The sequence below is a fragment of the Mustela nivalis genome, assembly GCF_964662115.1.
Source record: "Mustela nivalis genome assembly, chromosome: 6".
Taxonomy (NCBI): domain Eukaryota; kingdom Metazoa; phylum Chordata; class Mammalia; order Carnivora; family Mustelidae; genus Mustela; species Mustela nivalis.
Window position 1 is genome coordinate 78,489,020 of NC_139025.1, and position 12,362 is coordinate 78,501,381.

The 12,362-nt window shown below is 37.7% G+C and overlaps 1 protein-coding gene across 8 annotated transcripts in view; it reads left to right on the forward strand.

Annotated features, from left to right (window-relative positions):
- Positions 1-12,362, forward strand: part of CEP152 (centrosomal protein 152) — a 92,136-nt gene that overhangs the window by 27,663 nt on the left and 52,111 nt on the right. For all 8 annotated transcript variants that reach the window (XM_082734836.1, XM_082734840.1, XM_082734837.1 and 5 more), the window contains 3 exons: positions 1,130-1,277; positions 2,930-3,021; positions 3,861-4,024. In XM_082734836.1, the coding sequence (XP_082590962.1) occupies positions 1,130-1,277; positions 2,930-3,021; positions 3,861-4,024 (404 nt within the window). The remainder of the gene's footprint in view (positions 1-1,129; positions 1,278-2,929; positions 3,022-3,860; positions 4,025-12,362) is intronic.

Genomic DNA, 12,362 nt, shown 5'->3' on the forward strand with positions numbered 1-12,362 from the left:
GCTCTGCAATTCAGCCTGTGTAGTCTTTCTTTTTTGTTTTTGTTTTTTTTCAAGATTTTTATTTATTTATTTGATGGAGAGAGACACAGCAAGAGAAGGAGACAAGCAGGGGGAGTGGGAGAGGGAGAAACAGGAAGCCTGACGTGGGGCTTTTGCTCCCAGGACCCTGGGATCATGAACTGAGCTGAAGGTAGATGCTTAACAACTGAGTCACCCAAGCATTCCCATGTGTAGTCTTTCTTGAATGAGAAGGGATGATTTCTTCTACATAGGCTTGGGACTAGCATGGCTTATTACTCCTAAACACATTTCTCTTTTTGAAGAAATTTGAATATATTATATACATGCTCCTATTTTTCCATATATCCCCATACAGTTACACACATGAATGCATGCATGTGTGTGTGCACAAGTGCATGCACACGCATACACATATACATATATCCTGTCTGGTTTTCTGTCATTCATTTTTAAAGGGTGTCAGTTTGTTTGTTTTTATAACGCTCACTGTGTATAAGGCATTACATAGGTTCCTTCAAGGAGACTTTATTAAGAAAAATAAGACATGTAAAAATATGATAAAGAGACAGATTAAGTATAAATGAAGTCCAGAGGAGGGAAAGATTATTTTTGGCTGCTCAGAGTAGAATGAGCTTTTGGCTCTTCAGAATAGGTGAGTTTCCATGTATTTATCTGAATCCTTGCTGTCTTGGGATATAGGTTCCATGGTTCAAGGTGGTCTGCCTAAATGTATATACATACACTTATACTGACAGTGTAACATGCAGATAGAGGTAGGTATAATACATTTTCTTTGGCCTGAATGGAATCCTGTTTTAGAATATCGATGTCTTGTGATTGTAGAACAGAAAGGACTTCAGAAATCATTGAATTTAACCTTTATTAGCGTAATTATAAAAGAAAAAATAGATGGAGAAGTTGATGACTCCCCCAAATCATAAAAGTTTGTTCTAACTTCCAGTCCTATGTGCTTAACCTTGAAAAAGAAGTGATGCTGCTCTGTGATGATTTTATGTTTGAGCTAAAATCCAATTATGTATTGTATTTGTTAGTTTAGTATTTAATAACTGATCATGAAAATTACTTCTTGAATACTTTTTCTACTTAGGAAGATATTTGTTGTCATTTGAAAGATCAAGTGAAAGAACTGGAAAGGAATCAAGAAGCAATGAAATTAGAAAAGACTGAGATCATTAACAGATTGACGAGAAGTCTAGAGGAGAGTCAGAAGCAGTGTGCCAACTTCTTGCACTCAGGTGGGTGTCTGGGATGAACCCTTGTCTCTCCAGGTGGCTAGTATAATATGCAGAGAGAACAGAGTAGGATCTGTGAATTATTAAAATCCAGAAAAGACAGAAAAGATCATCAGTAACAATTTTTTAAACATTACTAGTATATATGTATAAAGGTATAATGTGTTTTCATTAGATAATTTAGAAAACATAGATAAGTACAAAGTAGCAAATAAAAATAACCAAGAATCCTGTGACACAGAGGTAACTTTTTAATGTTTGAATGCATTGTCCTCAAGTGAAATTGAACACATACACTTAGGTAATTCCCTGCTTCTGCACATAATACATTTTTGAAAACATACCAAAGCTGAATGTGCAAAAATTGAACAATACAATGTATGTTAGAATGTGGGTTCTATCCCTGGGAAGTAAAAATGATTATGAAATCCCATCATATTTTGCTTTTTAACATCATTCTGATTGTGTGTTTCTATTGTTTTGTGAAACTTCTTTAATTTTTTTTTTCCCCCTCTTGCACTTAATCTGGTCAGTTGAAGCTAGGGAGTTCTATTTTTGTCATGATTAGATTTCTCATATGGTTTCCATGGTATTAAGTTTGTGACCTACATTGTTCATCATTAGTTTCAGCAGTACTTTTCTTATCCGTTTTTATAGAATGACATTAGAGTAAAAGGCAATAAAATCACATGTTTATGCAAACTGTCCCACCGACTAAACTGCCCTGGGTGCTGGTGAGTAGCTCCTGCTGTGGAAATAGCTCAGTGGTTCTTCAGGACCCAACATAATGAAAGTCATGCTTCGGCACATAAAGCCTATTCAGACTGTTGGTACAATGTGTATCAGAGTCACTTACTCAGAAGCTGAAGGTGCTGAAGTCAAAGGCTGTCAAAATATGTGTGTGCAGAGGTTTTGGAAGGGGCAAAATTTGGCTTATACCATTTGGGCCCCCGCTCCCTCTTCAGTTTTGTATTCGTTTGTTTCACATGGCATTATTTAGTGAGCTTTTCTCCTGGCCACTAAAGGGTTTGAAAATACTATTTTCTTTCATTGCATAATATGCCATCATTACTCTGCTTAACCATTTCCCAGATGCTCATTTTCTTTTGAGAAGGCCCCATAAAGTTCCTTTTAAATGGGAGCCTCCCCTAGTACATTTAAAACATTAGGTTACCGAAGTTTCCGAAGCATGGCCTGAATATGGTTTTTTCACATGTGGAGGTGGGGGTGGTGGAAATAAAAGCATTTCGAAAGAAGCTAAAGGCAGCAAGATGTAGTTTTCTTATTAGAGGGTAGAAATGGGTTCCAAAGAATTTTTGCTTTGGCTTTCTATGCTCCTGTTAAAGGACTTGTGGAGTATTAAGGTCTGTAGATGTGGCTGATTTGATTCAGAACAAGGTCACAGTAGTCCCAAGTCTTCAGCCTCCCAGGGACACCAGAGGAGCCATACTAAGTGTGGACACGTCTTGGAAATGTCTGGATCTCCTCCTTCTGGGTCCCAGTGGCTACACTTTTGTGCTCCTAGAAAGGTAATGAAAAGGTAATGAAACAGAGCTCCACGTTCCATAGCCTCAGTGGATTCAAGGTCTTCTGAACATCATGGGTACTTTGTCCCTGTACTTGTGGTGTACTCTGTGATTTTTTTTCCCCCACAGGCTCTGTACAGGAGGTGGCTCAGCTACGGTTCCAGCTGCAGCAAGCACAGAAAGCACATGCTATGAGTGAAAACATGAACAAGGCTTTGCAAGTGAGTGTTGCCACTTGGAAGAGACTCTGTGGGTAGCTGAATTAGGCAGTGCTTACATCACTTTTCTGAACCTTGGATTTCTCTGTAAAAGAGGTAGTTGGACCATCTCCAGACCAGACACTGAGAGTTGTTCGCAGTCTAACCCACACAGTTAGGTAGTCAAGCCCTGGTCCTTCTTGACTGCAGAGCCAGGGCACCGCGCCCCCACCCCCAGGCTGACGGTAGCCTCCTTCATGTGGCGTGTCCTTTCATTTATGGGTGTATCCCAGAGATAAGTACATGTACAGGTGTGGGGGACCTGCAGTTTCGCTGCAGCTCTCTCCCCTCCTCCTCCAGCGCTACTTACATTTTCCGCTGGAGGGCGAGTTCCAGTATTACCTCTACTGGGAAGACACATTCTGCCTTTTCCCACCAGCAGACTGAAGTACAACACATTCTTGGCAAACCAGTCCACTCTGTCCTCTAGAATGCCAAAAAGTGCTGCCGTCAATTTCTCAGCTCAAGGGACACTTTTTGTGGAGGACAGAACGTAAGCGAGGGAGGTATGAGAAGCTCCTTACATTTGCTTTCTCCTTCATTTATTCATTTGTTCATACAGTTTACTTAAACTGATGTGTGCTGGCCTTTCTAAAGTCATATATCTCTCTCTGTGTATATATACCTCTAAAGTTATTAATGTATATATTAGTTGTACACCTGTGTTCATAGCAGCATTATTTTAAAGTTATTTTTAATGTATGTGAAGAAGCATTTCTGCTGATTAAAATGAATTTTGAAGCATAGATGAATGACTGATTCTTTCATATAAGAAAATAATTTTCAATAATTTTATGTTTCAGGAAGAATTAGCAGAACTGAAAGATGAAATTTCTCTCTATGAATCTGCTGCAAAATTAGGAATACTTCCAAGTGACTCAGAAGGAGAATTAAATATAGAACTCACTGAATCATATGTGGATTTGGGTATTAAAAGAGTCAACTGGAAAAAATCCAAAGTGAAGAGGTATTAAGAAAATCATTTACTATAGAAGAACCTACATTAATAGTACTGATGATACATGTAAATAAGTGACACCAGGCATGACCTGATGAGTTGACCAGGGGCCTTGAATATGGGACAGAAGTTTTTAGTTATTTCTAATGAAGTGTAAATGTCTGAAATCAAAATGAACGAAACCTCAGCTATTGATATTGTACTATCTTTGGTACCAGTAGGCACATCAGTTTCAATAAGGTAAAAATGATGAAGTTATAGTTAAAATATACAGAGTAAATTCTACGACTGTGGTTATATATCTTTTATTATTAAGGCAAGGACATATTTTTATTCACTCTGTGTTGAAGTCGGGTTCATGGCATTTATCAATGTATCCATGGCATGTGAGAAAACAAGCATTAATTTTTCATAGGCTCTTTCCTGTGACCTTACTTTTTTTTTTTTTTTTTAAAGATTTTATTTATTTATTTGACAGAGAGAAATCACAAGTAGATGGAGAGGCAGGCAGAGAGAGAGAGAGAGGGAAGCAGGCTCCCTGCTGAGCAGAGAGCCCAATGCGGGACTCGATCCCAGGACCCTGAGAGCATGACCTGAGCCGAAGGCAGCAGCTTAACCCACTGAGCCACCCAGGCGTCTCCTGTGACCTTACTTTTAACATAGAGATTCTGTTTTTTATTCCACTGTTTAACACAGATACTTCAGCAATCTCATGAAAGGGAGGGCCTTATCATCCCTTGCAGGGAGTGAGGTGGTAGAAGAGGGAACACATTTTGGTGCCATTAAATACTTAGTAGATGAATGGGCAGGATGTACACGCTTGAGGCACTCGCAGTCTGGAAGATGCTACCCAAGGCTCTGGGAGTGGAGTACGGAAGATGAGGATGAAGGTCTCCCTTCCGGCAGGGAGTTTACATTTGCCTGAGCAGGGAGAGGGAGACCTACTTGTGAGCAGCTGAGTGCTGCATGCTACACGTTATCCCTGATGAACGAAGAAGCGTTTATCCAGTCATTCCTTCTGCTGGTGTGGGAGAAGGATGAAGAATGGGTGTGTGGCAAGGATGGCATGTAGGCCAAGGAGAGCCTTTCTTGAATGCATTCATATGCCACACACCCACGGGCCAGTCGGTAGTTTCAGACTGAGTTTACCATCATCGTTGTTCCAGGAGAGTGTTGATTACCTGTCGTATTTCAGGTATCCTGCAACTAAATACAAGTGTATGAATCTCCTGAAGGTTTTGCTCTACAGTAGGTTTTAGAAGTGAGGTGTTTTAATTCCGTGATTCTATTTTCAAAACAGTAAGAGGACATTGAGAAAATTGAAATCTAAAGTGATCGGGTAATACTGTGAAACAAAGTGTTTATTCAGTTCAGTAAGGCTCCATTTATCTGGAGGGTTGGTCTTTCGGGACGTCTGTTTTGACAGATGACAGCTACAACCCAGCAGGAAGCTAGAACACAAATAGCACAACTATGGGCACTGTGTTTAAGCAGGAGTCTCCTGCAGGCTCTTACCCAGGGTCTTACTGACTTAGATTTGTGTGTATCCCGTGAATTCTCTGAGTTCCTGGCTGTGCAGTAGCTGGGGCAGAGATTTGGGAGAGGTAATGCCAGCGTTTGAGTCTGCTAGCTCAGCTTTAGCAGGGAGAGAACTATGAGAACCACAGCTGTAATCTCCCTCAAAATGACCATGGTCATACTCCTGAGTTTTGAAGAAAGCCATCATCTTTGGTTAGTTAAAGCAAAAAAAGATTGCATGCATTATATTTTTTAGACGGATGTATATAAAATTTTGAAATTAAAAGGTAGTTATCTGGAAAATTTACTGCTGTGAATGCTTTATTTCCTGTTCATGCCGGGTTAGTTCTAAATGACTGGTAGAAAGAGCATGGTTTTTAGACCCAGATTTTGTTTTGATTTGCAGTTTCGCCATTCATCACTAGCTTTGTGATCCTGGGCAAGTTTCTTGGTTTTCTGAGCCTGTTTTCTGATCAGGCTTTTTCTATTAAGTAGATTATAGGTGTCCTTTGGGGTTAAAATGAGGATTAAAATATAAAGGACCTCATAGAATATGTTCTTGCACATATTAGGCATTTATTTTTAATTAAAAAAAAATATTAGGGAGTGTGCAAGCAGTGGGGGAATGGTCAGAGGGAGAGAGAGGATCTCAAACAGACTCCCCACTGAGCATGGAGCCCAATGCAGCTGGACCCCAGGACCCTGAGATAATGACTGGAGCCAAAATCAAGAGTTGGACGCCTAACCGACTGAGCCCCCAGGTGCCCCACACATATCAGATATTTAATTGTTGATAGCTATTGCTATTATTATTTAGTAGATCATTAGCTAAAATATACCATTGATACAGTTTTCATATTCTCTTTTAATTTAACATATACTTTGTAAAAGGTTTTTGATCCTCATCTCAACCTTGGGGCAACATCAGATCTGTATCTTCATTTTAGTGTTGGGAAAACTGGAGCTGAAAGGGTTGAACTCTTTTGCCCAAGAAGAGAGACCATTAGCAGAGAACCAGTCCTGGAGCCCAAAACTTCACTGTCCTATAATCTGTTGGTTTTATTTACATGACAATCAAGTCTTTTTACTTTCAACTTCATTCTTCCTTATGCCTTGTATTTTAGAGCATTAAAGATTTAGCTCATCTCAAAGATTTTTCTCCAGGTTGTTTTTTTTGTTTGTTTGTTTGTTTTAATTTATTTTTTATTTTTTGTTAACATATAATGTATTATTTGTTTCAGGGGTACAGGTCTGTGATTCATCAGTCTTGCACAATTCATAGCACTCACTGTAGCACATACCCTCCCGTGTCCATCACCTAACCACCCCATCCCTCCTACTCACCTCCCCTCCAGCAACCCTCAGTTTGTTTCCTGAGATTGAGGGTCTCTTATGGTTTGTCTCCCTCTCTGGTTTTATCTTGTTTCATTGTTTCCTCTCTTCCCCTATGATCCTCTGCCTTGTTTCTCAAATTCCACATATCAGCGAGATCATATGGTAATTGTCTTTCTCTGACTGACTTATTTCACTTAGCATAATACCCTCTAGATCCATCCATGTCATTGCAAATGGCAAGATTGCATTTTTTTTTTGATGGCTGCACAATATTCTACTATATATATATGCCATATCTTTATCCATTCATCTATTGATGGGCATCTAGGTTCTTTCCATATTTTGGCTATTGTGGACATTGCTGCTATAAACATTGGGGTGCAGGTGCCCCTTTAGATCACTATATTTGTATCGTTGAGGTAAATGCACAGTAGTGCAATTGTTGGGTCGTAGGGTAGCTCTATTTTCAACTTTTTGAGGAACCTCCATACTGTTTTCCAGAGTGGCTTGCACCAGCTTTCATTCTCATCCAGGTTGTTATTTTAATTTGAGCTATAATTAGCCTGGGAATTTGGAAAATAATACATAGATGTTATATACAAATAATACATGTATATTTTATTTTTTCAAGTAGACTTGTTTCATCATGATATCTGCTAAAAATGTATTCTTCTTCTGCTCTTTGTATTTAATTAGTACTCATAGCCAAAATCCTACAGTAATATAAAGCACAATCCTGTGAATATCCAACCTGAGACATCCTATCACTATTTCAGTAAAAGGATTTCTGCCTCATTCAGCTAAGAAAATGGAGAATAACTCAACACAGAGTGAGTGGTCATTGAGATTCAGCTAGAAGACATCCTCTGAATCACAGGATTAGTGAAAAAAGGTTTAGTTTGTAGTCATCCCACCCACCAGCAGTTTAATAGATAGAGTTCAGCTTTGAGGCAAAAGTAAAAATATTTATTTGTAGATCAAAAATATTTATTGTAGGAGAAAAGAGATTTGTACTTTTTCTCTGCTGGATTGTGATTCTTAGAACAAGAGGAAGCCACAGTTTTCCCAGTGTCGAGAATTTTGGTTCTTTGTTGACTTGAGCTGCTTTCAAATCACTGACCCAAATATTAGCGGCTCCAAGCTTTTATTCTCAACTACCACCTCTCTCAAGCTACTGCCTAGTAAATTTTAAGGGTTTAGGCTCAGTGTTCTATTTCACATTCATGGAATTTGAGTAGCTAAATCTGCATGCAGCTTGCAGACAGCTTCCCCTCTCCCTTATTATAGTTGGCTGCGAAGCTCAAATAATAAACATTTAACAAGTGGAATGCCTTTACCCTTTGGTGTTCTCAGCAGGCTTCATAAGGGACTACAGTTTATTTGGACTTAGGGGAACTGACTTCCACAGGGCTCAGCAGGACTGGTCACCACTGCTGACTTTTTCCCTTTTGGGAAAGAAGAGAAAATTATTTTAGCAAGCACTTCCTCTGCTCTCTGACTTGGCTCCCTCTAGGAGTACATGATGTACTATTTCACTGGTCAGCATTCAGTAAGAAAAGAAATTAGGGGTGCCTAATTTGTTAGTTGAGCAAAATAAGCCTTCTGCTAAAAGTTTTCCTGATCTTACAGCTCAGGAAGATGCATTGTAATAGATTTTATATTTTTTATATAATTCTATTTCTGTGAATTATATTTTCATCTTCTACTACTATTTCTGTATAAGTAGAAGTGGTTTAAGTAGATGAGATCTACACCTATTTATATCATATCGATGTCCTATACAGGTGTTGTGTATATTGGTAAATATGTAGTATATTATAAGAAACTCCTTTTATAATATAGTGTCTAAGAAATCCTAATATTTTGTTCTCCTTTTCCCTCTGTCTCTCTGTATATATGTGTGTGTACACATAATATATATGTATATATTTCATTTGGAATCATCTGAAACTGAAGAACAGTAAAAATTAAACTCAAGATACTATTATTTATTTCTCTTTTTAGAACTACCTTTTAGTTTTTTAGAATAGTTTCAGATTACCAGAAAAATTAATACAGAGTTTCCCTATACGCTGCACTCATTTTCCTCTGCTCATGTCTTGCACCAGCCTGGAACCTTTGTTACAGTTAATGAATTAATATTGACACATTATTAACTAATGCCCATAGTTTATTTAGATGTCCTCAGTTTTTGCCTGGTGTCCTTTTTCTTTTCTAGAATTACACCCAGTATACCATATTACATTTAGGAGTTATGTTTCCTTAGGTTCCTCTTAACTTTCCATGTTTTTGATGACCTTGACAATTTGAGAAGTACCGGTTAAGTTATTTGGTAGGAAGCCCCTTTTGGAATTTGATGTTTCTTTTATGATTGTATTTTTTTCATGGGTTTTGTGGAGGAAGACCATAGTAATGAGATGCCATTTTCTTCACATCATATTAAGGGTGCATACCCTTACTTCTCTTAAAAAGTAACATTTTCCTTTATTATGAAAAAATTAGAAAATATTTTTAAGAAAATTGAAGAAAGTTAGAAGCAACATCATCTTCCTTTACCTCCCACAAAGAAAACCACTTTTAACATTTTGGTGTATAATTTCCACATTATCGGTTTTGTGTATTTCTGAAAGATAAAATAATGCTGAATATATTGTTTGATAATGAGATCTGAGATCTATGGATGACAATAAATATTTTTGTATGTATTTACGGATGGATATGTGGATGAAGGAACTATAGTAATATACTTTTTAAAATAAATAATGCAGTATTATTATCACAGGCATCTTTGTAGTCATGTCTTCAGGCACATCTTTATTTTTTTAAGATGTGGGTGAATATCTCACCCACATCTTAAAGAAATCAGTACCTTAAAAATTTTCTTAAAAGAAGTACCCCTTGGATATGCCAAGAGGTGTGCACATATTTGAGGTTTTTGATACATACTTCAAGCAGCTCTGTAGTTTCATTATTACCCACATCGTGTGGCAATACCTGTTTCTGTGTATCCTAGCCAGTGCTGAGAGTTTTCGTGTTTAAACTTTTTATGCAGTTAGATCCATCATTTTCTACATGTATGATTTCTTGATGGTGTTTTTCTGTAAGCTGTATAGTTTTATTTTACTTTTTAAACCTTTTAAAATTGAGAAAAGTGCATGAAACACAAGTGTACAGCTTAACTCATTTTAAAGTGAATGCCCATGAAACCACCACCCAGAAGTAAACATTGCCAGCAGCTATTCATATGCCTCTTTCCAGTCATAACCTTGAAGTTAACAACTATCCTAACTGCTGTGTAACAATTGTTTTCTGGTTTTTTTTGTTATCTCATAAGACCTAATTATTCCTACCTAAACACTATAGGTTAGGTTTGCCTTTATATAATGTAACTCATACGTTAGATGTTATTTTTTTCTACTATAATTTTATTGAACTGTATTTAAAACACCATAAAACTTACCCATTTGAAGTTTATGGTCTAGTGGTGTTTTGTATATTGAGAGTGGTGCAACCAGTACCACAACCTAATTTAGAACATTTCAACATCCCAAAAAAGAAACCCTATGCCTACATTCCTCATGCATTCCTCATTACCCCTTCTTGTCCTCACAGCTCCAAGCAATCACTAATCTACCGTCTACCTATGGATTTGCCTATTCTGTACTTTTCACATGAATGGAATTGTATAGTATGTGGTATTTTGTAACTGACTTCTTTCACTTAGCATAATGCTTTTAAGGTTCAATTGTGTTGCTGTATCAGTGCTTCATTCCCTTTTGTAGCCAAATAAAATATTCCATTGTGTGAATATATACCACCTTGACTTAGTCATGCATCTACTAATAGACACTTATTTGAGTTGTTTCTACTTTTTGGCTATTATGAATAATGCACTAGCATTATTTATGCACAAATTTGTGCGGATATATGTTTTTATTTCTCTTAGATACACAGTTGACCCTTGGTCAGTGCACACGTTAGGGGCACTGACCTGCTGTGTGGTTGAGAATCTGCATATGACTTTGACTTTTTCAAAAACTTAACTGCTAATAGCCTGTTATTTTTTTTTTTTTTAAAGATCCCATCCATTTATTTGACAGAGATCACAAGTAGGCAGAGAGGCAGGCAGAGAGAGAGAGGGGGAAGCAGGCTCCCTGCCGAGCAGAGAGCCCAATGAGGGGCTCAATCCCAGCATCCTGAGATCATGACTTGAGCCGACCCGCTGAGCCACCCAGGTGCCCCTAATAGCCTGCTATTGACCAGAAACCTTACCAATAACACAAGCTGTTAATTAACACATATTTTGCATGTTATGTATATTGTATATTTTATTCTTACATTAAAGTAAGCTAGAGAAAAGAAAATGTTGAAACAATCATAAGAGAAAATACATTTATGATACTGTATTGTATTAAAAAAACATCTACGTATAAGTGGACCTGTGCAGTTCAAACCCATATTACTCAAGGGCAGCTGTTTATCTGGGAGGGGAATTGCTGGGTAATGTGGTAGTTCTATGTTTAGCATTTCAAAAAATGGTCCTACTGTTTTCCAAAGTGGCGAAACCATTTTATGTTCCCACCAGCGATGTATGAGGGTTCCAGTATTTTTATATCCTTGCCAACACTTGCTATTTGGTTTTGATTTTCTAATGATGTAGTTTTATTTGTTGGTTAATTATGTTGAACATCTTTTGCTGAGTTTATTGACCATTTGTATATCTTCTTCGGAGAGATCTCTTTGAATCTTTTGCCCATTTTAAATTGGGTTGTCCTTTTATTGGTTTTGAGAGTTCTTTATATATTCTGAATACAAGTTCATTGTCAGATATATGATTTGCAAGTATTTTCTCCTGTGGGTTGTTTTTTCACTTTGATGGCATCCTTTGAAGCACAAGTCTTTATTTTTATGAAGTCCAACTTAACGTATTTTTTCTTTGGTTGCTTGTGCTTTAGACTTTCTAAGAAACCATTCTCTAATCCCAGATCCTGAAGATTTTTTTTTTTAATTTTTAATTTTTATAAACATATAATATATTTTTATTCCCAGGGGTACAGGTCTGTGAATCGCCAGGTTTACACACTTCACAGCACTCACCAAAGCACATACCCTCCCCAATGTCCATAACCCCACCCCCCTTCTCCCAACCCCCCTCCCCCCAGCAACCCTCAGTTTGTTTTGTGAGATTAAGAGTCACTTATGGTTTGTCTCCCTCCCAATCCCATCTTGTTTCATTTATTCTTCTCCTACCCCCTTAAGCCCCCATGTTGCATCACCACTTCCTCATATCAGGGAGATCATATGACAGTTGTCTTTCTCTGCTTGACTTATTTCGCTAAGCATGATACCCTCTAGTTCCATCCACGTTGTCGCAAATGGCAAGAATTCATTTCTTTTGATGGCTGCAAAGTATTCCATTGTGTATATATACCACATCTTCTTGATCCATTCATCTGTTGATGGACATCTAGGTTCTTTCCATAGTTTGGCTATT